This window comes from Heloderma suspectum, chromosome 2, assembly GCF_057233095.1.
Source record: "Heloderma suspectum isolate Gila_16-S chromosome 2, 16-S_ref, whole genome shotgun sequence".
NCBI classification, from domain to species: Eukaryota; Metazoa; Chordata; class Lepidosauria; order Squamata; family Helodermatidae; genus Heloderma; species Heloderma suspectum.
In genome coordinates, this window is record NC_139459.1 from 281,031,569 (window position 1) to 281,059,150 (window position 27,582).

At 45.7% G+C, this 27,582-nt stretch overlaps 1 protein-coding gene across 1 annotated transcript; it reads left to right on the plus strand.

The window, feature by feature from the left end:
• Window positions 1-3,408: 3,408 nt before the first annotated feature.
• Window positions 3,409-27,346, plus strand: LOC146354706 (2'-5'-oligoadenylate synthase 1-like). Its single transcript, XM_084839601.1, has 6 exons — window positions 3,409-3,618; window positions 11,431-11,719; window positions 13,813-13,997; window positions 18,311-18,555; window positions 19,910-20,054; window positions 23,280-27,346. Exons 1-6 carry the CDS (start codon window positions 3,451-3,453, stop codon window positions 23,805-23,807), a joined length of 1,560 nt encoding a protein of 519 aa, XP_084695727.1. The 5' UTR covers window positions 3,409-3,450; the 3' UTR covers window positions 23,808-27,346.
• Window positions 27,347-27,582: the final 236 nt, after the last annotated feature.

The following is a 27,582-nucleotide window of genomic DNA, read 5'->3' on the forward strand; positions in this document are numbered from 1 at the left end:
GTGGTGCTAGACAATCCTTCTCAGTCTGTTTTTACACTTTCCCTTCTTATGGTGGCGCAAAGTAATGCCTTAGTGCATACATTTCTGGCTAAATTCCTCCTGTTTTGTATTTGCTGTTTTTAAAAATTATTATTTTAAACCCTGTGATCATGTAACTCAAACTCAGCATTGACTTCAATTGCCTGTTGCCTCAGTTTTCCTGTGTGTGAAATGGGTTCCCCCTCTCCTCCCCTGCTTCCAGTCATTGATAAGCGGCCTCTGCCAGAAATTGCTTTCTCTCTGCTGCTATTCTGGATAAATTGGGGTGGGATGGAGGTCTGAACTGCTTTTAAATTGGAGGTGTTTTTGTCCTCTCTTATGTTTGCCTTAAGTAATAAATTAAGGCCCACGCCTGGCCTCCATTTTGTGGTGCTATACAGTGCTTCTCAGTCTGTTTTTGTTTTTACCCTTTCCTTCGTTTGGTGGTGGAAAGTAACACCTTAAAACACACATTTCTGGCTAAATTCCTCCTGTTTTCTCTTTGCTGGTCAAAATTATTGTTTTAAGCCCTATGATTATGTAACCCATACTTAGCATTGACTTCAATTGCCTGCTGCCTCAGTTTTCCTGTGTGTGAAATGCCCCCCCCCCTTTCTTCCAGTCATTGATAAGTTGCCTTAGAACACATATTCTGGCTAAATTCCTCCTTTTTCTGCTTGCTGGGCACACTTTAAAAAAAGCCTGTGATTATCTATATCAAATATTCAAGGGGAACTTTTCAATCATTTCTTTCTATAAAGGTCACCCATTATAACAGAACTTCTGATCATAATCCTTCCTCTACTTTGGCTGGTTACGTGGGCTACTTCGTAGGCCTTCTTTCAATTGTATGCATTTTCACTCTGGAGTCACAATTAGTGTAATGGCTCTTGCACTCTTGACTGTGCATAGCATTATGGTGGTACTGGGGATATTATTTTATTTCTTGTTTTGAACAGAACTATCAGCTCATGTTGTTCTGTATTAATATTGTATTCTATTCCAGGCTTATGACAAAAACAAGTTGAGGAAGCAGCTAAGAACTTGGTTCTGGAATACTTCCTGGCAGTGGTTACTATGCCTCTGAAAGCTCTGTGTGCATAGTTCTTCCAGGAGTGGTGAATAGAGGATAGGGGTGGCTATAAGGGGAGGAGGAGGCCATACACATTTTCTCCCAGCAATTTTAACTAAATGAAGAATAGTACATTTTAAACATTTTTTTCACCAAAAGTTCCTTTAAAAACTGTCAATTTGTAAGAGATAAACAACATATATTTAAACATGAAAGTAATGGAGGGGACGCTGCTCTCCAAACCCCGTTAACATTAGGTCTGAAATATTTTTAATTACCTGTTGAAGGAAGACTAAACATACTAATAACTATTAGGTAAAATACTTTGACATTTACTTTTTAATCATTTATTTATTGCATTTATATCCCGCCTTTTTTCCTCCTTAAGGAACCCAAGGCGGCGTACACAGTCCTCCTCCTCTCCATTTTATCCTCACAACAACCCTGTGAGGTGGGCTGGGCTGAGAGTCTGTGACCGGCTCAAAGTCACCCAGTGAGCTTCCATGGCCGAGTGGGGACTAGAACCCGGATCTCCCGACTCCCAGTGCAACACTCTAGCCATTACACCACACTATACAAGTATGTAGGTATTTATATGTATACTTATCTGAGAAGCTGTGACTTTTTAATGGGATTTATGGTCTTTCAATTATATATAATTTCAAAATGACTAATGTCTGTGTGTGACAGGGGCCCCCTGAAAATTCCATTGCCCCGGGACCCCCAGATTCCTCTGGGTGGCCCTGTCACCCAGTGTCAGAACCAAAGAGCAGGGTCCTAACTGGCTCTCTTACTTAAAACATCATATACTGGGGCTGGGAGGACGTCCACCGTGGTAGCCTCCTCCTTCCTTTTTGACTGGAGAGCGAGCGTGGCGGTCTGCCCTTTGACTTTGGGGGCAGGAAATCAACGCTGAAGGCAATACTCTGGCGGCACCACTTCAGTTCCTCTTCAGTGGTACTGATCACAGCCACACACTTCTCTGCCTGATCCTGGTAGCTGGAGAAACAGCTCAGGAAGCCAACCAGATCAGCATCTCAACTGTCACCCAGGGCTGTCCCCTGTCCTTCAGAGCCACCCTGCAAAGAAGTAGAAGGGATTGTTTGTGTCCTGAAGCCTCCCTGCAACCTGCAGCCAGCAGGAGGCCGGTTTACTGTGTTCCTCAGCATTCAGTGAACGCAACCAGCTCCCAGAGTATTGCTGACGAGTGGGACGATGGGAGTTGTCTGGCAGGCGCGAGGCTGGGCAGGGCTGGCTGCTCCGAGGGGCAGCTCCTCTCCAGCCTGTGCGCGCTTGCCCTTCCCATCCCTGCCACATCCCAGCCTCTGCAGTGGCAGCTGCTGGTTCCGATGCCAGAGGGATGGCGAATTATTTATTTATTTATTTTATTTCTATACCGCCCAATAGCCGAAGCTCTCTGGGCGGTTCACAAAAATTAAAACCAAACACACAATAAAACAATTTAAAATATAGAGAGTGAATCTGCTCTGGGTTTCAGTCAGAACCAGACAGAACGCTAAAGGAGTATGCAAGGTGCTGAACCCCATCCCCGAAATGGATAGCTGCTTTAGAGCTCTGACTGAAACCCAGCGCGGATTCACAGCCCCACTGACATCGGAGCCACCAGCCTCCAGTGGGGGCAGCTGTGGTTTCCAGCCCTGCCACGGCTTCCATCCCAGGCGAGCTCCGCCGACCTGCCCCCTTCCAGCACGAGCACGGCCGCTCGCTTGGGCTTGCCTCGGGAAGCGCTAATCGCAAGGGCAGCGCTGGATGCTGCCTCGGGGACCCGCCGTGGGGCCGTCTTCGTCCAAACCGACCCCACTCCGGGTCAGCCTTGCGCTACAGCTCCTCCTCCCCGCAGGTTCTCTGCCCGGCGCCGCGCCCCAAAGCAACGCGGAGAGTTTCGTTTCTGGCTGCCCGGAAAGCAAGACTCGGCCGCGCCGGGGCGGGCCCTTTCCCGGACCGCAGAAGTTCTCGGGCGGGGGGGGGGAGGCTTAAGGAGGAATTCGACAATTCCGGGCTTCAACAGCTGATACTTTTTCAGAAATGCAAAGGCTCAGAAACGAAAACACAACAAGCAGCCGACGAAGGGAGGGTCTGCCGCTTTTATCCTTTTTTCCTCTGTTCCTCTTTTTGTGTTTCTCCTACAATGACAATCTATTGAGGTGGCTTCACCTCCATCGTTTTCTTTCGTGTCAGCCATTCGATAGTGCCCGTCTGGGGAATGCGCGAAACTGCCCCAGTCTAGTCCACCTTAACAGCGTGGGCGGGACCGCGCCGGTGGCGGGCAATAAGATCAATCGGGCTGAGCCGGACTAGGCTTTTTACAGAAGCAGCGAAGGACAGAGCGCGCCACAGAAATGATGGAGCTGTACCAAGTCCCCTCGAGTAACCTCGACGGCTTCATTGCTGCGCACCTGCAGCCCAGCGAGGAGTTCCGGAGGAACGTTCAGGATGCTGTCCACAGAATTTGTTCTTTCCTGAGAGACCGGTGCGACATGGATGCCAGGGTGATCAAGACCATAAAGGTGAGTCCGTCCTGATCAACTAGCACGACCTATCAAATCCACCTGCCAGCGCTGGTGGAATGAAAGGTGTGTAGTGATGGCCATTTGTATTCCCTATCGAGCTGCAGCCTCCCGGTTACTTCTCTCCCGAGACGCCATTTACGCGGCGCTCACGGACAGGCGATTCTATTCCACACCCACCCAGCACCCATCTGGATGTCTTAGCCAGGAAACAACTCTGTCTCAAGACAAACGGAAACCGAGCATTGTTTGCCCCACTAAAATGCTAGGTTGTGCTCTGTTCTAGCATCGAAAATGCTATCGTTCACACATCCCAAAATGTTTTATGAAATACTTGGCCAATTGTTAGGAGCTGGACTTGCTAACACTTCATCCAACAAGAAAAATAAGATTATGCAACAGTAACTAGTGTATGTGTGCCCCAGGGCTTGTGCAGAGTGCATTTTACCCTTCACTAACATACATCATAGGGGAGGTTCACATGAACTCCCCCCCCACACACACACACACGTGTGCGCGCACTGAGACAATGCATGGGGTCTGCAGGCCGTGGCAGTTCCCTCTGCAGCCATCACTGATGCACAATGCTGCCATGCCTCCAGACACCCATGGTAGAAATTCATCCCCACTCTCTGTGCGTTTGGATAGCGTGGGAAAGGGCTCTCCCCATCTGTGTGTGGAACGCCCTTTCCTAGGTCATCCGAATGTGTGGGCGACACAAGGAAGGTTTCTGCATGGCTGGCAGTGGCTTGAGGGCATGGCAGTGGCAGGGAACAGGGCTAGCTCCTTCAGCCTCTTGCCCCACCCCTCACACATTGTCTCAGTGTGTGGTGAGTGGGTCATCTGAACCTCCCTGTATAGTGTCCAGCATTGCAGGGGTTGAGAAGAGACCACCACTGTGATGATGGCATTGATGGGTGGCTCACACTGCACCCCATAGTAGTTTAGCAGGTCTCAAATTCTTAGGAGTTACTTGACCAAACAACTACACCCACCACACCCGCCCACATTAACAAAAGATGCGCTGAGAGACCAACCCCTCTCCTTCCTGCAGTTCACAAAGAATTCATGGGAGAGTCAGGAGCCTGAGCTGGAAGTGCTGCTGCCGTTGCTGACCTAGTAAGTGGATTTCATAGAATCATAGAATAGTAGGGTTGGAAGGGGCCTACAAGGCCATCGAATCCACCCCCCTGCTCAGTGCAGGAATCCAAGTCAGAGCATCCCTGACAGATGGCTGTCCAGCCTCGTCTTGAACGCCTCCAGTGTGGGAGAGCCCACCACCTCCCCAGGTAATTGGTTCCATTGTCGTATTGCTCTATCAGTCAGGAAGTTTTCCTGATGTTCAGCCGGAATCTGGCTTCCTGTAACTTGAGCCCATTATTCCATGTCCTGCACTCTGGGATGACCGAGAAGAGATCCTGGCCTTCCTCTCTGTGACAGCCTTTCAAGTACTTGAAGAGCACTATCATCTCTCCCCTCAGCCTTCTCTTCTCAAGGCTAAACATGCCCAGTTCTTTCAGTCCCTCTTCATAGGGCTTTGTTTCCAGTCCCCTGATCATCTTTGTTGCCCTCCTCTGTACCCTCTCCAGCTTGTCTGCATCCTTCTTAAAGTGTGGTGCCCAGAACTGGACACAATACTCCAGATGAGGCCTAACCAGTGCTGAGTAGAGGGGAACTAGTACTTCCCGGGATTTGGAAGCTATGCTTCTATTAATGCAGCCCAAAATAGTATTTGCCTTTTTTGCAGCCACATCACATTGTTGGCTCATATTCCACTTGTGATCTGCAACAATTCCAAGATCCTTCTCGCTTGTAGTGTTGTTGAGCCACGTATCCCCCATCTTGTAACTGTGCATTTGATTTCTTTTTCCTAGGTGCAGAACTTGGCATTTATCCCTATGAAATGTCATTCTGTTGTTTTCTGCCCAGCGCTCCAGTCTATCCAGATCACTTTGAATTTTGTTTCTGTCTTCCAAAGTATTAGCTATCCCGTCCAATTTTGTGTCATCTGCAAATGTGATCAGCATTCCCTGCACCTCCTCCTCCAAGTCATTAATAAAAATGTTGAAGAGCACTGGGCCCAGGACTGAGCCCTGCAGTACCCCACTCATTACCTCTCCCCAGTTTGAGAAGATCCCATTGATAAGCACTCTTATCTTAAGAGTCCAATTCTGAAGCCAACTGTGGATCCACCGGATCGTTGTCTCATCTAGCCCACTTTGAGCTAGTCTGCTCATCAGGATATCATGGGGCACTTTGTCGAAAGCTTTGCTGAAGTTGAGGTATATTATGCCTACATCATTCCAACAGTCCACAAGGGAGGTTACTTGATCAAAAAATGAGATCAGATTCGTCTGGCAGGATTTGTTCAGTCTGTTTCCCGCCTCCCAGCTGAGCAGAGCAGAGCAGAGCAAGCTGCTCCAGCTGGTCCACGGACTACAGAAGCAAGCAAGCTCCCAGAGAGTGAGCGACCAGAGCGAGCAAACAGGGGGAGCAAACAGGAGTTGGCCAGGGGAGTTGCAGGGCTTGAAGAGACAAAGGAGACAAAAGAGACAGAGGCTAAGAGGCAAGTGGGCTGCAGGAAGCCCAAGGGGCTGCCCTTTATCCTTCTGAGTGGCTGTGAGCTGACCAGGTGCTTCTGAGAGCTCCAACTGAATTGGGGGGGGGGTGGCCTGAGTACTCCCAGCAGCTGAGTGGGCGGGAAGCTTCAGACTGTTTCCCGCCTCCCAGTTGAGCAGAGCAGAGCAAGCTGCTCCATCTGGCCCATGGACTACAGAAGCAAGCAAGCTCCCAGAGAGCGAGCGACCAGAGCGAGTGAACAGGGGGAGCAAACAGGAGTTGGCCAGGGGAGTTCGGCAGGGGAGGTCAAGGGGGAGGCCCCTAATTTTTTTCTTTTTCTTTTTCTTTTTCTTTTTTTTCTTTTATTTTTTAACTAACTTTTCTCCATTTATTTGTCTTGTAACACACACTTCCACACCAGTGGGACTCTGCTTTTAACCTCTACTGAGTAGAGCAGCAGGCACAGGTTAGTCCAGAACAATCACAAAGCTAGACACAAACAGGGAAAAGAGGCAATGGAAGGACAAGACTCTCCAGTGGTGGTGACCTGCAAGGTGTGTGCAATGTTTGTTTTCTTGCCTGAGAACAACATGGCCTACGCCTGCAACAAGTGCAAGTTGATCATGCTGCTGGAAGAAAAAGTAAGTGGACTGGAGCGGCGACTGCCGACCCTCCGGGGAATAAGAGAACATGAAGAGTTCTTGGACAGAATGGGGGAACTACAGCAGCAAAGTGAAGACCAGAAGCTTGAAGAGCAACAGCAAGATGAGGCAGTGGGAAATGCTGAGGTGAAGAAAAATGGAGTAGAGGATACTCCTTGGAAAAGGGTGACAGTTAGGAGAAGAAGAACTAGATGCTACTCTGCACCAGTGGAAGCAATGGAGCTGTGGAACCGATTCCAGGTACTTGCAGATGAGACTAGAGGACAGCCTGCAGAGGAAGAATCACAAGGGAACCTACATGAGAGTGAGCAAGAGGCTGAAGGTCAGTCAAACAGAGGCGATGAAACCCAGGCCTACAACAAGAAGAAGAGAAGAGTGGTAGTAGTGGGAGACTCTTTGCTGCGTGGGATCGAGACCCAAGTATGTTGCGAAGACCCGTGGACTCGCCAGGTATGTTGTCTCCCAGGAGGACGAATTAGAGACGTGACTGAAAGGTTGCCTGCACTCATAAAGCCCACTGACAGGTATCCCTTTCTTCTCATCCATGTGGGAACAAATGATACCGCCAAGCGGAGCTACGAAGAAATCACGTCAGACTTTGAAGCTTTGGGAAGGAAACTCAAGAACTTTGGGGCCCAGATAGTTTTCTCATCCATCCTTCCAGTAGTTAGAAGAGGGATAGAAAGGGAATGAAAAATACTCTGGGTGAATGACTGGCTACGAAGGTGGTGCCGACGAGAGAGATTTGGATTCTGGGACCACGGGCTATACTTCCTGGAACATGGGCTGTTGGCAAGGGACGGGTTGCACCTCACAAAGGATGGGAAGAATGTGTTTGGCCACAGCATGAAGAACTTCATCAGGAGGGCTTTAAACTGAATCCTACGGGGAAGGGAGATGTAATGTTGGGGGTAACAATGGACATAGGCGCATGCACTGCAACAGAGAGAACAGCTCTGATAGTGCCCAATAATAGTCTTCAGACACATGTAGGAAGAAAGCCAGACTATGAAGCACATAGTCTTCAATGTCTATATACTAATGCCCAGAGTATGGGAAACAAACAGAACGAACTTGAACTCTTAATACAAGAGAGAAATTATGACTTGATAGGTATAACTGAGACTTGGTGGGATGACTCTCATGACTGGAATACAGCAATTGAAGGATATAACTTGTTCAAAAAGAACAGGAGGAACAGAAAGGGAGGTGGGGTTGCACTGTATGTGAAAAATACATGTCTCTGCACAGAAATACAGGTGGATGAGCTTGGTAGCCCCATCGAGAGCATCTGGATCAAAATAAATGGAGCAAAGAATAAAAGGAACCTGATGGTCGGAGTCTACTACCAGCCACCCAACCAAGGAGAAGACGAGGATGAAACTTTTGAAAGCAAATAGCCAATGTTTTAAGGAAGCATGATGTAGTAATGGGGGACTTCAATTTCCCCAATATTTGTTGGGAGACAAATTCTGCAAAACATGGCCCCTCCAGGAAATTCCTGACTTGTGTGGCGGATAACTTCCTCCTACAGAAAGTAGAGGAAGGAACTAGAGGATCGACTATCCTTGACTTGATCCTAACCAACAGAGATGACTTAGTGGATAAAGTAGCAGTTACAGGAACTCTGGGGGAAAGCGACCATGCTGTACTTGAGTTCTTGGTTCTAAGGGAAGCAAAAGCCGAGTGTAGTCAAACGCGTACCCTGGATTTTAGGAAAGCTGATTTTAATAAACTCAGAACTATGATCAGTAAGGTCCCATGGCAAGCGACGCTAATGAGAAAAGGCGTCCAAGATGGGTGGGAGCTTTTAAAAAAGGAAATTCTCAAGGCACAATCACAAACAATTCCAACAAGAAGAAAAGGTAGAAGACAACAGAAGAAGCCAATGTGGCTTCACAAAAAGCTTAGGGATGACCTGAAAACAAAAAAGGACACATATAGGAAGTGGAAAGAAGTCCAAGTAACAAAGGAAGAGTACAGGCAGGTGGCACAGAATTGCAGGGATGGCGTCAGGAAGGCTAAAGCTGAGAACGAGCTGAGGTTAGTGAGGGATGCTAAAAACAACAAAAAGGCTTTCTTCAGCTACGTGCATAGTAAAAGGCAGAGGAAAGAAATGGTGGTTTAACTATTAAAGAAGGATAGGTTCCTCCTTTTTACCCTTTTTGAAGATAGGGACAACATTAGCCCTCCTTCAGTCATCTGGCACTTCACTTGTCCTCCATGATTTCTCAAAGAGAATAGACAGTGGTTCTGAGAGTTCATCTGCCAGTTCCTTTATTACTCTAGGATGCAGTTCATCTGGCCCTGGAGATTTGAATTCGTTCAGAGTAATGAGGTGTTCCTTGACCATATGCCTATGGATCACAAGCTGCAATCCTGCCCCTTCAGCCTGTACTTCGCCTTTGCCAGGGGGTCGTAGACCCTCTTTTGGAAAAGACTGAGCCAATGTAGGAATTGAGCACCTCTGCCTTTACTTTGTCATCTGATATTGTTTTGCCATCCTTATTTAATAGTTGAACCACCATTTCTTTCCTCTGTCTTTTACTATGCATGTAGCTGAAGAAAGGCTTTTTGTTGCTTTTAGCATCCTTCACTAACCTCAGCTCTTTCTCAGCTTTAGCCTTCCTGACGCCATCCCTGCCATTCTGTGCTACCTGCCTGTACTCTTCCTTTGTTGCTTGGCCTTCTTTCCACTTCCTATATATGTCGTTTTTTGTTTTCAGGTCATCTCTAGGATTTGTAGAACCCAGTACAAGACATCCACAAATGGAAGTTTATGAGAGGCTACACCAATGGAAAATGACTTCAGTGTTTGGAATATAAAGATCTGCAGCCTTTTCAAAATTCTTATTCCAGATAATTGCTCTGACTAGTGTAATCAACCACTGAGTTGTCTTGAACCTCAGTATCATTGTAGGACACTGAGTTCTATAGGCAAACATTTGGCCTGCATAACTAAAATAAAGCCTACATGTCTTCCATTGAGAAGGGTGAACCATTCACGCTCCATCCAACTAGCTTGTTTCTCTTCCCTGATCAGGAGTGTCTGTGATTCACCTGACCTAGAAAGAAAACAGCAGCTGTATGGACAGCCCACTCAGCAACAGATTTATAAATCCCAGCTGAGTGTTCTCAGGTTCAAGAATTGATTTATGGATTATGGTCCCTGAAACACCTCTCAAGCCAAACGGCACTAAGTGGTACCACAAAGTATATATTTATTGCTTAAACAGCATTAGAGAATAAGCAAACTTTGCAGTGATGAAACAAGCCAAATATATTGCTATATACAATGCAATTATGATGAACAGAAGTATAATATAAATAGTGCCTAGCATATTGCTTAGTAACATTAAAGTTGTATTACTGCCAGCCAACAAAAACCATCATGATTAAGACCTTATAGTTACCTATCTGGCAGAGCTCAACTTTGGTAAGCTTCTCATTCTCCCAGGACTGCTCTGGCCAACCATGTCAAAATCTTACTACTTATGACATCCTACCTAGCAATAGCTCTAGTTCCTTACTGAAATACACAGCTATGCACCTTGATTTTTTGGACTCGGTCATAGCTCTTACTCATGACCTCAGGAGGGGCTCTCCGTAACACAGCCAGACTTACAGCTTACTTCAGAAGCACCCTTGCGAACGTCCATCTCCTCATGAGGTAATGAGATTTTTACTTCCAAGAACTAACCAATCCACCTGTGGCAAGCTTCTTTGCCCATCTTCCAAGAACACATTTTTGTACTTAAAGCTAGCTTATAGCATATATAGCAATTCACTGTATACTTACAGTTAGCACACACAGACTATTATGAATAGCCCTCCTATGAAATACAATAAATTCTTATCAGCAGTACACATCCGATTCATACTTTGTGACACCATTACAAAAGTGTTGCTTTTTAATAGGATTGGCAACCTCTTCTAATATCAGGATGCATTCTATAATAGGGACCCTACACCACCTTTGGACACTGCTATGGATCAGTTACGACTATCACATGCTTGCCAATAAGCCTCAAAGGAAAATGCAGATGTGCAGGAAAATCGACATTTTAGCAGTTCAGGAAGATTTTTCATGGGTTTCCAATTGTCTGTGTCCCATCTGTTATTCCTCTTCCCCCACTACATGTTGTAGATCTTATTTTGACCCTTACCAGTGCCACAGAAGACGGAGCAAGGTCTCTAGTTTCTAAATGTATGAATGCAAATATCAGCTTGGACAAATTCCCCCTCTCCATTGCAGTATGGTGGCTGTAGTTGTCAAATTGTTCACTGTAGCTGTACTGATCCAACTGAAGAGATAAGGATGAACTTTGGATTTCCCTCATCATGGAGCAAGGGTGAAGGAAGGCCTAGGAACCAAATGCCCCTTTTTCCCATTTGGGAAGAAGTGCCCCATTTTACCAGAATAACTGGTCCAGTCCTAATTCCAAGGGATAGTGGGGTGGAGCTGACTCTGTTCTCATTCATCAGCAGTACTCTGGGAGGCACTTGTTCGCTAAGGGCAATGCAAGGGCAGCTGGTTTAATTGACTGAATGCTGAATGACACAGTAAACAAATCCTTCTGTGTCCTTGCAGAGTGGCTCTACAGGAAAGGGGACAGCCCTGGGTGACAATTCAGATGCTGATCTTGTTGTCTTCCTGAGCTGCTTCTCCAGCTACCAGGATCAGGCAGAGAAGCGCATGGCTGTGATCAGTACCATTGAGGAGAAACTGAAGTGGTGCCGCCAGAGTATTGCCTTCAGCGTTGATTTCCTGCCCCCAAAGTCAAAAGGCAGACCGCCACGCTCACTCACGCTCACCCTCCAATCAAAAAAGAATAAGGAAGCTATTGAAGTGGACATCCTCCCAGCATTTGATGTTTTAGGTAAGAGAGTGATCATGGTCCTTCTCTTTGGTTCTGTCACTATTGGCGCCAGCCCTAGGAGAAATAGCACCCTGATTGAGAAACACCTTCAGTGCATCTCTCCACCCCTGGTCGGTTTTGCCATGTTGCCAAGTTATGTGGCTTGTACCGAACTGCAAAACCTAGCAAAGTCAAGATGTTCCCCTGATTTTGGTCTAGAACAAATCATTTCAAACTGGAAATTGGGGAGAAATACTTTAAAGCTAGTTGGTGGAAGTTCATTTTCACAGTGAGAAAGGAAACAACCAGTAGACGTTGTGGAGGCGGGGGCGGGGTGGTGGTGGGGGAGGTTAAAGACATTTACTGCTGTCTTCCCCCTCCCCCCATGAACTCACTGCGAACAGTACATTCAACAAACACTGAGCTTAGTTTGGTGCCCCCTTCAGCTTGGCCTCCAGAGTGGGCGCCCAGCTCTAAAGCCAGCTATGCTGGCAGTGGGTGAATACAGATACCAGCTGCCAAGCGCTAACATAATGTGTGCTTGTAACCACTTGCCAAGCTGACTGTCTTCATTTCCTAACCCCAGTGGGGAAACACCTTTGGATACATTTTGATACCCCAGCTATTTATAAATTGAACTGCTCCACAATCGCAGTAAGAGCATTCTGGCTAATCGCAGCAGAGATTTCGAGGAATGGTTTCACATTCATTTGCTCTTCAAATACAATGTGCTCCTTTCCAGACCATCAAGCACCAACCATTTAGGAACAATCAGTGTCTTAACAGCCAAACAGTTCATCCTTTCCTGACCCTGAAGTAATTAAAAAATCACCTTGTTGAACTAGATTCAAAGCCAATGTCCTCATTAGCTGGTTTCAAGTCTGCACACTGTACAAAACCCCAATTCCCAAACCTGACTGGCCAAGAGTCCCACAGTAAAATTCCATTGCCAAAAAGCATACTTCTGAAGAAGCGTTTGAAAAAGAATGAATTTCCAGGTATTTTGGTGTCCAGGAGAACATAAGAACAGCCATGCTGGATTTTGTTCACAAAGTGGCCCACCAGCTGTCTGTGGGAAATCCACAAGCAGGACATGAATGCAACAGCGCGCACACACACACACACACACACACATACACACCACCGTCCACGTTCCCCAGCAACTGGTGCACAGAGGCAGACTGCCTGTGATACGGGAAGTAGCATATAGCCATCAGGACTAGTAGCCATTAATGGCCTTTTCCTTTGTCTAACCCCCTTTTAAAGCCAACCAAATTGGTGGCCATCACTAAGTCTTGTGGTAGCAAATTCCATAGTTTAACTGTGCACTATGTGAAGAAGTACTTCCTTTCATCTGTCCTGAATCTCCCAATCAGCTTCATGGGATGAACACAACAGAACAGGCCTCAGATACTGGAGGTAATATATAGCCATCATGACTAGTAGCCATTGATAGTCTTATCCTCCATGACTTCCAAAATGACCACATCACCCTGAAATACATTTTTAAGGTTTTGTCTTGAAGCACAGAAAATAAGTGGTTAGGCAACATAAAAGTAATGCAGCAATGTTGTTTACCACTTTCCCAGAGAATAAATAGCCTTGTTCGAAAGAAAGAAAGAAAAATGCCACAATCCAGGTTCATTAATTCCTGCAGCCTCAGAGCTCAGCTTTTAGATAAGTTGATAACTGGAATTTATCTTCATTTGTTGGGGCTTAACATTCTTTGTGGTAGCTCTTTTAGTCTGGAGCATGGGTGCCAAAGGCAAAAGGTGAGGCACAGCTTTAAGATGGGGGTGCAGTATAGATTTGGGGCACATTTTGGGGGGAGGGGCCCATCTTTGAGCATTTCTTCTAGTGTTGCCAGTTACTTAGCTTGTCTGTTCAGGCAAGGCTGACAGAAATCCTTCCTCTTCTTGGAAGTGGGCCATTGCTCCTTCCTTTTGTCTAGTCACGAAGTCTACATAAAAAATGCTTTTCTCTCTCCTCCTATCCTCAATATGCTGGGGCAAAGCAGCTGTTGATAGCTCTGATAATATGCAATAGTTTTGCAGAAAGTGGCCCAGCACAGGAGTCTCATGCTAGCCTGCTTTGCTTCCCTCTCCCCACCCCAGGTCAGATAACTCCTGGATACAAGCCACCTCCAAAGGTCTATATAGATCTGATCCAGGCCAACAGAGATCCTGGTGAGTTCAATACTTCCTTCACAGAGCTGCAGAGGAATTTTGTGAAGCAGTGTCCGGCCAAACTCAAGGGTCTGCTGCGGCTGGTCAAGCACTGGTACAAGGAATGTAAGAAGGTGAGCTGTCCTTCCTCCGTAGAATCAGGGTGATGGAAGGGTTGCCTCGTCCCAGCTTTGGTCTCTCCCCAGTCAGCTGGCTGTTGAATTCTTAGCCCTGTGAATCCAGCAAGGCAAAGATCTACTCCCATGCTGGTTCTCTCTCTCTCTTTCCCTATCCCCATAGAACAGGAGTAGGCAATATGGTGCCTGTGGGCATCACTGCACCATCAGACACCTTTCTTTGTGCCCACAGAGGTGCCCTCCCACTTCAGTTTTTAAAAAAAAAAAAAACAACTTTTAAATTTTATTTTTTTTATTTATTACACAAGTTTATATGCTGCTTTCCAGTGAACTTTCAAAGCACTTAACATCATAATAATCATCTATAAAAATATAAAACACAACAAAATAATTACTGGTTGGCAGCTGGGGTCATAGGCAGTTGGGGTTGCTTCAAAACAAACAGAGGTGCTCCAGCAACTGCCATCTTTATTTCCCACATGGGGCTCAGAGATATTTGTAGGAAATGAAGATGGCATTTGGCTACAGGCCAACATTTTCCTCTGCAGTGTGCTGAGGGAAAGAATAAGAAGGGGGAGAAGAAATGGGACTCTTCTCTGGTAAGCTGGGGGAGGAGCTAAAGAGAACAGGGGGCTAGGGAGAGCAGGGGGGCAGGAAGGACAGCAGTAAGCTAGCTGAGGGGTAAGGGAGGCCAGCAGGGAACCAGTGGGGGCTGGGGGAGCCAGCTGGGAGTAACCTGATCAAAGGCTTGTGATCGATCCTGATCGGAGGGTTAGGGAGGGTTGTGTGCTTGTGTGCCTGAATGGATGGGGGCTGCATGTGTGTGGGAGGGAGGGAGGGTTTTGGAGGAAACCCAAAAAAGAGTGAGCATTTTTTTGTGTGTGCTTGCAGTGACGAGGAGAAGGGACGGTGAGGTATGTGTGTGTGCAACTATGCATGCATGATGGATACATGGGGTGCTTGTGTGCATGTGAATGGATGAAGGATGGTTGGCTGTGTGTGTGGGGGGGAGAGTTAGACCGTGTCTGTGGGTGGTGAGCCGGGGTGTGAGAGAGAATGTGTATGGATGGGGATCCAGAGTGAGAGGCAGAAAGAGATAGGGAGGAATGAGTTGGCTGGCTGGGGAGTGAGGGTTAGGGTTAGGGGAGACCAAAAGAGTTTACCTTCTGGGAAATAGGTTGGTGCTGAAAACTGTGGGTTCAAAGGAGTTGCATAGGACTCCAACCCCACCTCTGCCTTGTCCTCAGTCTTTTGAGCAGGTACTTGTGTTTCGTGACTAGCTACGCCTCCCCTGGTAGCCATTTTGTAGTGAAGCCCAGGGCAGCTTCTCAAATTGCCAAACGTGCTCACAGTCCCAAAAGGCTTCCTTAGCCACCATAGAAGGAAGTCAGGAATAAGGACCAGTTCCCTCCACTCCTGCCACTCAGGATACGGGAGTCCTAGGGAGGTGTCGGTGACAATCGTTACTGTGCTAACATTATATCTGACCGTGGATGCAGCCCTCTTCAGGGATTTATGGCAGAAGGGAGGCAGAAAGCCATGTGTTCATACTGGCATGGCAGCAGAGAGCTCCAGGTTTCTTTTTGTCAGACTGGCAGAGTCAGCATGATGTAGTGGTTAGGGTTTGAACAAGGGCTGAGGAGGCCCACAATTAAATCCCCACTCAGCCATGAAGCTCCCTGGGTGACTTTTGACCAGTCACTACCTCTTGGACTAACCTACCTCACAAGGTTGTTGTGAGGATATAAAGGGGGAGCTACGTCTGCTACCTTGAGCTCCTGGGAAGAAAGGCTGGATATAGATGTAATAAAATAGATGGCTGCACCTAGGACTTGGCTTTTCCCTGACAAAACTTGAGCCCTGGCATCATTCGTTTCATAAATTAACCACTGTGTCTATCAACTGTAAAGAGATCCCCACTAGCTGTTAGTTCGGGGGCCAATTCATACATGCATGGACATCAGTTGATATCGCTTGATTGCCTGATGTTAAAGTCCTGTCCACACATGCCTCCATGTACACACTATAGTAGTCTTAGTCCTTTTATTTGCATACCCATATTGGACAATACATTGTGCTCAAAGCAGTTCACAAAACAATCACCATAATTATAATACAACATTAATGGAATTACAGTTCATTTTAAACATATCAAAATTTAAATAAGCACAAAGCGTACCGGTAAGTCAGTTAATATCAACAGCATATAGTCGCATTCAACAATTCACTAAACAGAGTTCAGGTTAAGACACCTAACTAGAAGATACCTCATCTGCATCAGACTCACAGCAAAAAAGAGAGAAAGAAAAAAACACCAGTCCACCTTCAAGCAGCAGAAAGAGGCCCTCCTCTCACCATGGGGCCCATATTCTGAGCCAAGAAAGACCACCTTCATCCTCATGGCATCTCCCCTGCTGACTGTCTCTCTCTTGGCAGCAGAGCACCAGGGGAGGCAAGATGGACAAAGCCTCTCCCTGGGCAGCAGGCAGAGATGCCGTAGCTGTCCTGGAGACGGCGAAAACTCCTACAGACACACACCAAAAGCAGGAGGCTCCTTGAGGCTTGGCTCCTGATAACAGACATAGTCTTTCTCTCCTCACCATTCCTCCTGGCAGGTTTCTGGGCCTGTCAGTGGTGTGGCAAGGCATTTGGAAACAGCCAAGCCTGATGGTAAACACAGAGGGCTGGTTCACATATTATGACAGGTGGGTTAATTTCCCTGCAGGGCTTGTTGTTGCGCACTGGCTGACATTTTTAAAATGCAGACCGGGCCGGGGTGCACCGTGGCTTGTCACTACGTGCAAACCTGGCCAGGGTGGGCACCAACCACCCACAGCCCTAAAACAAGCTGTGGGTGGTTTGTTAACCACCCCAACAGCACACCCTGACTGGGTTTGTATGTAATCACAAGCTGTGGCACACCCCCGCCACAACTTGCATTTTAAAAATGGCAGCTGGTGCCACAACAAGCCCAGTGGGAAAATTAACCCACTGTGGCTTGTCGATATATGCAAATGAGGTCAGTGTCTCCCTCCCCTCCACACTAAACATGTGGAGGGGGTGGGGCTGCCCCACAGGCCTGCGCAGAACCCTTCCAACCCAGCCTCCGACATCCACCTGTTGAGCCAGACATCTGAAAAGGGGTGCCACAGTTTCACACACTTAGGGTTGCCACGCAATCGGGACCTCTGAGCATGCAGGAGTTCCAATTGCGTGGAGCGCCTACATGTGAACAACTGGGTTCATGCCTTCAGTTCTTCAGCAGAGACTCTTCTCCATGTATCCCTATTAGGCAAAGTGCCTTATGCAATGATGAGGGAAAGAGTCCTTTCTTCAGTGGCCCCCTGATTGTGGAATACCTGCTCCATTGAGGTATGACTGGTGCTGACACTGCAATCTTTTTGGTGCCAGGTCAAAATTTTGTATTTGCCCAGGCATTTTCATTTAGGTACGCCTGTGAGTCTGTTCTAGTTTGAGCTGTCCTCCAGTTGTGTTACAGTGATGTTGTTTATTGTTTTGTTTTATATCTTACTTTGCTTGACTAATTTTGGTCATTGTTGCTTGTTTTTATTGCACATTGCTAATTGGCGGTGCTTTTTGTACACTGCCCTTGTATCTATAAGGACGATGAGTGGCTTAGGAATATTTTAATAAAATAAAGAAAATGTCTAAATAAATAACAGGCACCCCTTTTCAGATGTCCAACTCAATATGTGGAAATAAGGGTCGGGGGCAGTGGGGGGTGCTGTGACACTACAGGCAGGGCTAGCAGAGCCTGCTCCCGCCCTCCTTGCATATGTCGTGTGTGCCATTTATGATGCATAAATGGAACTTCGATGAAGGACAGAGGAATGCGTGAGCTCCCATCACTGAGAACCATGTTGTGAGGCATGTCTTACCGGTCTATACGGTTTGATCAGGATGGTTCATTCATCCATAGAACTCATCAAGCGATTAATGTACACAAGTGACCTAGGCCTTATAGTGCCTGGTAAATGAGGTTGCACACATGAACATGAATATATATATATATATATATATATATATATATGTCTGTATAGAGCAGCCTTTCCCAACCTGGTGCCCATCAGATGTTTTGGACTTCAGTTTCCATCAGCCCCAGTGAGCATGGCCAATAGCAAGGACTTCTGGGAATTGTCCAGAACAACTGGACAGCACCAGGTTGGGGAAAGCTGTTATAGAGCTATAAAATATTGTACCTTGCTGTCTTAATGTGGTTGAGGTAGGATGAGAAAGCAAGAATATGCAATCTCTTCTGATTTGGGTGGGGGCTCATTTTTTTTAAACAGCTCCTGAGAGAGACAAACCCATCATTACCGCTCCCCCAGAAGTTTGCCCTGGAATTGCTGACCATCTATGCTTGGGAGAATGGTGCACCTGGCAGGGCAGAGCAATTCAACACAGCAGAAGGGTTTTGCACAGTGATGAAATTGCTGGTTCAGTACAAAGAGCTCTGCATTCACTGGTCTGAGTACTACAGTCTTGAGAATCCCATAATAGGGGCACACGTCAAAAAAATGCTGAGAGGGCCACGGTAAGAACACTGCCTTTCCCTTGCTGTCCTTTCTTACATATATGTTCATCAGCTTGGCCAAAGACATCATCAGGCTTTCTCTCTCTTAAGATGCCTGTTGTGTCCTCTTCAGTGCACTGGTGTAACCTGTAAATGCCAGCATGCATAAATCCACATGCAAAAACTGCGCTTGGATACATGAGTTCAGCATCTCTTAGCAGAGCAGGAAACCACAGCTTGAGGTTAAGGTGCAAGACTGCAAGATTGTGGCATTCTAGAATTTGTCACTGGCACTCAAACCTGAGCCAGTACTATCCATGCCAACATCATAAAAACAAACAGGTTCTTAGTCATTTGCACGGTCTAGTCTCCTTGTAGTTGGATGGTTTGAGTATTTTCGTTGGCTAATGGCTAGGCAAGGCTTTCAGAGTGTAGCCTTGCCCAATTTTGTTAAGGATGGGTGTAGCTATGCCTCCTGTCCTAATAGGTCAGCATTCCAAACCTTTTGAAAATTGTTAGGGAGAAAAAAAGGAAAACAATCTGGCAATTTCCCCCCCATCCTGGAGACAAGGGATAGGACCTTTCTGGGCCACCGTAGCAGCCTTTCTGATTAGCTCTGCTATGTGAGAGCAATTGGTGGCAACAGCACAGTTCAGGAGAACAGAAAAATCCAGGTATGTTTAAATGAAAATATATGAATGTGAAGGAATGTCTGGACTATTGTTTTGGGGTCCCTGTGAATATTTTGGAGGCTAGAATCTTCCCAGGGGTGCACCCCTTTAGCCCAAGGTAATATACATCCCTATGTGTAGATCAATGATTATAGGATCTATACAATGTAAATATCTGTAGATCTATCTGGGGGGCGGGGGCGGGTATGATTATGAGAGTGCCTAGGGCCTACAAAGACTTTAATCCAAACCTGGATGGGACATACCCTCCAGAGGGCAGAAGGCTAGCTGAGGGAGAACAGGGCAAAAGCCACATGGCCCATAACACCTTGCTGTCAAGGTGTGACCCTCTTTTCTCTCTCTTTCTGCACCTGCCCCCAGTCTTTTTTCTTCCCCCCACACCCAGCAGTCTACCAGGGGAAGGACAGATTGCTCTTGGCTGTGGTCTTAGCTGATTGCTTGCAGGGAGTGGCTTTTGAAATCAGGCTGAGGGCCACCGGCTGCCCACTCCTGATGTAAGGGAACAATGACAAATATAAAACAGCTTATTGACAAGAGGAGTTTATTCAGAATTCATTGGAATAACCAATCCATTTATTCTTGTAGTAAGATAATTAGGCTGTGTGTTTCTTATTTGTTGTTCTCCTGTGAAGGTATGTAAAATGTTTTAATTTCTTAAAAATGGGAAATGTTTGTGTTTGCAGTCCTGTGATCATGGACCCCGCAGACCCAACAGGAAACGTAGCCAAGGGAAATGGTTGGCACCTGCTGGCCAAGGAAGCTTCCTTCTGCCTGACCCAGTCGTGCTGCAACAAAGGCATTCTGCCTGTTAAATCCTGGGATGTACAGGTATTGTTGATACGCGGGGCTCCTCCCCATATCCAGCTCAGAAAAATCATCAAGGAGATCTGGGTTTCAGCCATTTCTTATGTAACATTTAAAGCTTACAGCTGAATATTCAAAGATTCTGAAGCAGGACATGTGTCTTACATTGACGTGGGTTATCTGTTTGATTTTACAGAGATGATCTCTTGAGCATAGTTTTTAGGAGTGGTTCACATATGCAGCTCTGTTCACCAATGTGTCCCATGAAAAGAATCCTTAGGCTCATGCTGCTTGTCTTTACATCAGGGTGGGCAACTTGTGGCCCTCCAGATATTTTGGCCTACAACGCCCATCATCTCTCACCATTGGTGCAATAATAGAATTTATAATTTAGTGACACTAACTTAGTATTAAGGAGCTGACAATTTGAGGACTTGTCCTAAAATCACATGACTTGGCCAGTTCCAAAAGCCTGTCGGTTGTTCTACAAGAGGTTCTAAGAGGCTCCTAAGAATTAAATTCTATATGAAGCTATTCCTCTAGTCTGTTTGGACCCAGAAATGTTACATGGTGTCAGAAGTAGAGAATAAGGAGTACACTGAATTAACTTGGCAGCAGTTTTCTGGCTCTACAGCTACAAACAGAAGATAAGCAGCTGTGGGAGCCACACCCAGAGGAAGTGATAAGGCCTGTTGTAAGTGCTGTTAAATAGGAGGGATCTTTGTAAACATGGATATGTTACAATCCCCATCAAGCCTGCAGTTGTCAGGTGATATTGCAGACAACTGAGAAAAAAAATATGAAGGCTGCTGGCAATTGATGGTATATGCATCCAGGTCTCTCACTGATGCAGAAAGCAGATATGCATAGAGAGAAAGAATGCCTTATGGCGCAATCCTATCGAGATAGGCAGCAGCCTCCAAACTTGGAGGCGACCGCCTATCCTAAGCAGGGCAAGAGAAGCACGGAGAGGATGGTTGCTTCCGTGCTTCTCCTGCCCTGCTTTTTCTGCTAGACAGAAAAATGTCTAGATTTTTCTAGATTTCTAGATTTCTGATTGTGACTGTCTAGCTGCAGGAGCACGAAGTGGGGAAGGAGGCTGCTGTATGACACATAGCTATGCCCGCCCCAGAACGCCTCCAGCCATGCCCCTTTTTGGCCCCTCCGCACTTTCTTGTGAGTGTGGAGGACAGGGCTGTTCCGTGCTGCCTCCAAGGCAGCGTGGAAGTGGGGGGGAGGGCAGTTTTCTGGGAACCAACCTCAGAGCGCAGGGTCCTAGGTCGGTTCCCAGAAAATGGCATATCCTATGGCTGTCTAGCTGCTGTCTAGGGGCCATAGGATTGCTCTCTCCATATATTGTTTGGTTGTGAAAGATGTACTCAATGTATTTATGGACAGATAGTGGCTGTGGAAACAGATCATAAGCCCCTCATAGCTTTATGTAGCAAACCACTGAAGGTCTGTATGTTATGAATCCAATGGATGATGATCAAACTATAGAGAGATGATTTGGCTGTGGCCTACACACCAGGCAAACTTTTGTTTACTGCAGATACTTTCCAGAGCTGTTCTCCCCACTCTGCTAGCAAAAACACTTTAGAGAAAGAAATGCAAGCTTTTGTGGTGGGTGTGCTTATCAATTCCCTTCCAGTGGCCATTTAAAAAAATAAGACAAATCAAAGAGGGAACTGATAATGTCCCTTCACTGCAGGTCCTGAAACAAGTAGTGATTAGTGGCTGGCCTGAGATGAAGGACGGTTATGATCTGTGTATCAGAGACCAGTGGAATTGTAGACATGAACGCACGGTGATAGTCTGATCTTCAAAGGGAGCAAAGTGGTGATACTTAGTAGCCTCCATAGGGAAATGCTGCAGAAAATCTACAAGGGTCATCTAGGCATTCAGAAATGTAAAAAAAAAAACGAGCTCAGGAAGTGATGTATTAGTTTAGGCTTAATCAGGATGTAGCAGCTATGGTAGAACGTTGTATCGCCTATTTAAAATAAAGGTTACATCAACAGCCAGAGCCACTGAATCCCCATCATGTCCCGCAAAGGGCCTACCAGAAGTTAGGAATTGACTTTTTCATGTGGTGTTCCACAAATTACTTAGTAGTCATAGACCATCGCTTGGTCTGTCCAGAAATATGCACACTATAAAGTACCAGAAGTAAATCAGTGACTGCCAGCCTGAAAGGGATCTTTGCCAGGCATGGTATTCCAGATCAAGGCTTCAGTGACAATGCCCCACAGTTCTCATGTGCCAAATTCAGGCAGTTTATGAAAGACTGGGATTTTTAGTACACTACATCTAACCCTAGCTTTCATCAGTCAAATGGGCTTGTAGAAAGGTCCATCCCAACTGTCATAAATCTGATGAAGAAAGCCTTTGATAGCATTGGGGATTTGTACAGGTTCCTGTTGATTTACAGCAGCATGTTATTGGAGTGTAGAGCATAATTAACTGGTAGGGATAATTTCTTTTCCATGGATAACACAGTTGATGCAGTAATTCCAAACTGTATGTCTTATAATAATCATTTAATTTAATTGTTATCATTTAATGATTAAGGGGGAAGATGTAATGATAGAGCTTATAATTTAGTGATGCCCCCTTAGTATTAAGGAACAAGTAATTTGAGGACTTGCCCTAGAATCACATGAACTGGGCAGTTCCAAAGCCGTATAGTTTGTTGTACAAAGTTGTAAATAAATAAACAAATAATCTTGCTCAGGTTTACCTCTGAAAAGGTAATGTGGACAATCCTTTCCAATGTAATTGTTCCATGTGTAAGTGCTTCCAGGAGCACTAAACATGAAACTTCTAAGGATGGAGCTGCAAAGAGCTCATTTTCCAGCAGGGCTCTTCCCCACTCAAAGCAACATACAGTATGACTTCCTTTATCACCCTAATTTCCAATGTTAAAAAAGAGGTATAACTGTATATTACACATCATAATTTTTCATCCAACGTTTTGGACTGTTTCTTTAACATTAAAAAAAGCCACCTAAGTGGTACATTTCCCTAATACTGCCACCCAATCTATACTTATTCAGAAGTAAGTCCCACTGTGTTCAATGGATCTTACTCCCAGGTAAGCGTGCACAGGACTGGAGCCTAGGTATGGAGTGACTGAAAGTTGCTTGAGCCTCCAGTTTCAACCCTATCTGATCCTGTGATCTTAAAAATGTGTATCTCTAGCAAATGGCTTTTGATGTTTTGGTCAGTTGCATCCCCTTTCTGTTCCAGCCAGCCAGAGTCACTCAGGTTACCCTGCAAAAACTAACAGGAACAAGACGGGTTGTGCCATGCAGTCCCTACACCACCATTGGGCAGATCAAGGAAAAGGTGGGAAGAGAGCAGTGTATTTCCATCTATGAGCTGGCCCTGGCCCTGCAGGGGCCTGACCAAGAGCCCATAGTCTTGCAGAATGACAAGACATTGGCACATTATGGTGTGTTCTACAATACCACTATCTTGCTACTCAAAACTCAGCCGCAAGAGATAGAGATTTTTGTGAAAGACCACAACAGCAGAACTTCGGTCTATACAGTTTTACCCAAAGAAACTGGTCTGGATCTGAAAAAAAAGATTGAAAAGCGCACAGGTATACTTGTGAACCAACAGCGCCTGACCTATAATGACCGGGAGCTAGATGACAGAAATACACTTGCTTTTTACAATATTAGGAGCAAAGACAGTGTCTACCTGCTTTTGAGGGTTAGAGGTGGACATATCCTCTTTTGTAGGGATGTACGAAAGTCACTTACCTTATGACAAAATTGATTCGCGGTGGGGGGGGAGGCGCTCCATCCCCCCCCCCAAATTCTGGCCGGGGGGGAAGCGCCCCGTCCCTCCCTCCGCGAATCCTGGCCGGCCGGGTCTGCAAATGGCGGCGGCCGTAGCTGCCGCCGTTTGCGTCCCTGCAGTCAACCGTGATAGGCTACGTAAATGTTTACGTAGCCTATCACGGCTGAATAAAAAAAAAAAAACCCATGCGTACGCAAATGGTGGCGCCCATGGGTGCCGCCATTTGCGTTCCTTATTTTGGCACGTCTAGTCTACATAAACATTTACGTAGACTACGGCGAAAATAAGGGGAACACAAATAGCTTAGCGTCTACGCTAATTGCGTTCCTCTTATTTTCGCCGTAGTCTACGTAAATGTTTACGTAGACTAGACGTGCCAAAATAGACGTCCCATGGGTGCCGCCATTTGCGTACACGTGGTGTTTTTTTTTGTTTTTTTTTACTCAGCCGTGATAGGCTACGTAAACATTTACGTAGCCTATCACGGTATTTTTTAAAAATCTAGCCATGATAGGCTACGTCAATCTTTACGTAGCCTATCACGTTTTTTTGTTTTTTTGTGTGTGTTTTTTTTACTGGAAATGGCGGCGGCGGCGGCGGCCGGTCAGAAGACCGGCCCCCGCAGCCGCCGCCACCAAACCGCTGCTGAACAGCTGCTGGAGCCGCCGCCAGGGAGATTCACCCAAGGTAAGTCCCATCCCGGGGTGGGGTGGGGGGGCAGACCATTTTGCCACCGATTTCGGGGGGCCGAATGCACTGGCATTCGGCCTCCCCAAGATTCGTGGCGAAATTCTCTGACATCCCTACTCTTTTGAGTAACAATGTCTAAGCCTACAGACACATATCTCTGAGTTGTTCCTTTACACCAGGGATGGGGAATGTGTGGCCCTCCAGATGTTGTTGGCCTGCAACTCCCATCATACCTCACCATTGGCTGTGCTGGCTGGGGCTGATGGGAATTGCAGCCCAACAAATCTGGAGGGCACCACATTGGGGAACACTCCTTTATGCAAAAAGAAAACTGTGTTTGGTGTTTCAAACTTCTCTTAGCTTTTGCATGATTATCCAGCAGCACTGTTGCTGTTCTTTGGTGCAGATACTAACTTTATTAAACAAAATCATTATAATAAAGATTTATCAGAAAATACAATATATTTTACAAGAAAAATCAAACATCGCAATATCATTTCCATGCACATGGCCATAGTCAGGCGGGTTAAGTTCTTAACAGTGGAATCCTATACATGTCAGGAGTTGAATTCAGTGGGACTTACTCCCATGTAAGTGGGTATAGGACTGCAGCCTAAAAACCTTATTTAAAACAGATAAAGGATACATTGGGAATGATTATTTTTATTCATTCTTATAGGATGGTAAATACATGTTGCAGAATATTCTAGAAACTGCAGCTAAAATTTAGGAAAAGTTGACACCATATAAATTACTTCATGTGCTTGGGCATTTCTCCATTTTGCTATGTACCAGATTTTTTTTATCAAATACTTTATACTTAACATTTGTTTTCCAAGTACAATTGCAATCTATATAAACTTTGCTGCTCTTAATAGATTCATTAGTAATAATCCTCTTTATTGTACCTGCATCCCTGAAAGCAAACTTAATAAAAATTGTTTCAAATCCTTTCTTAGCCTTCATGAGATGAGTTCATAAATGATGTCTATAAACCATACCCCAGTATTCTGAAGCTTTTGGGCTAGTACATTTCCAGCAACAAAATGTTTCTCCTATACATTCTATTTCTATAAAATTTATTTCACTTTTGAGGCATAAGATGCCATCTATAGCTGACTTTTAACTGATTTGCCTTTAGTCATAATGATGATTTATCCAGAGTTTTCAAAACTGGATTCCATCCTTCCACCTTCATCTCAGATGTGAGAATTGATTGCAATTATTGTTTCAATAAATCCGTCTTCACATTGACCAAATTTAGTAGGATGTTTTGTATTTGGGCCGTAATCCCTTTTTTGTTTTTCTTCCAAGAGTAGACCACCCGTTTTAGATAATTTGTTCATGGTACAATTTTGACTCAATTCAGTAGCACTGTTCATAGTATTGCTAATCTAATTCATGATCAAGAAAAAGTCTTCTGTTTATAGAGCTAATCACTTTTGACAAAACCACCACCATGTAACCATTGTGCCTCCACATTAATATATGGGGCCCTTCAGTCCGGGACCAGCAATAAAATCTTCCAGAGGGACTAAGAGACTGGTGTCTGGAGAGTATCTATTCTCAATCATAGCCTCAGGCGGCAGCAGTGGCCAATACTCTCATTTCAGAGTATTGGCCACAGAGTAACAAGGTCTGCTGCATTACATGTTCCTCTCCCTATATCCAGCCTTAGGCTGCCTTGAAAGAGGCCTGGTCAGCACAAACACTCATCATATGATAAAACTGTTATTTCACTCCATTGTTCATAGTTCTTGATAATTCACATAGATGTCTCAGACTGTGTCCTTTGTATTTTGTTTTTATCTGACCACGGTGTTTATTTTTGTTCATCTATGCCAGGGGTGGGCAACATGCCCGTCATGTCCTTGTGTGGCAGCTGCCACCTCCACCACTGGAATGTGGTGGTACAGTGGCAAGATCCTCAGTAGTTTGACACGGAATTTCAGGAGAAAGCCACTATGAGGCTTTGGAAGGACAAATGTAGCTTGAAAACAAGCTACGTTTGTCCCTTCTGAGCAACCTTCGTGGTCTGCAACTGAAATTTGGCTGCAAACTGTTTTTTGCCACTGCTACCATGCCAATAAATTTCAGCAGCACAGACAGGTGGATCTAGGGGATGGAAAGTGGCCCCAGCCCCTCCAAAGTTGGCCATGCCTGCTCTACACTGTAGTCTACAACTGTGTATATATATACCTGCCAAATGAGGATGATGACACTTCATACTTTTGATGAAATGGACTCTAAAAGTGCAATCCTATACATTTCTACCACCCCATTCAGTTCAACGGAGCTTACCTCGAGGTAAGTAGGTATAGCCTACTTGCAGCCTAAGTCCATAAACATTTATGCCACGATAAACGTGTTAAGTTTTTAAGGTGTTCCAAGACCTTCCATTGCTTTTGCTGCAACAGACAACATGGCTACCCCTCTGGAAATATAGGGCATATATGCACGTCTATAGTCTATAGCTAGGCTCATGCATTCTCTAAGCCCTTTCAGTTCTTGCTTTGTGGTAACGGAAAAAGTTATAGCCTGGATTGTGTTAACTTGACCAGCACTGGACCAATATGGAGCTGTATACCAGATGAATGGCACTGCCTCTCAGCTGTGCCCATTTGTTCCTGTATCCCACCTACTGATCCCAGCCAGGTCTCCATTTTTTAAAGGAGTTTCCAACACTAGACTCACAAATGAAAACACTGTTAAGTTGCAATCCTGGGGGACACATTTACCTGGGGGACTTTCAGTGGGACTTCCTTCCATGTAAGCACACATAGGTTTGCTCTCTTTTGGTGCAATCCTATGCATATTTAGACAGAATAAAGTTCTACAACTCCCAGCATTCCTCTGCCAGCTGACTGGGGAATGCTGGGAGTTGTAGAACTTTTTTCTGTCTATGCGTAGGACTGCATCCTTAATCTCTCAACCTCAAGTCACCCATTTTTAATAAACAGAAATAATTATAGTGGCCTATCGTATTGGGATGTTGTAATAACTACTGAGCTAATGCACGTGAAGTGCTAAGGAAAACAATTCTAGACAATAT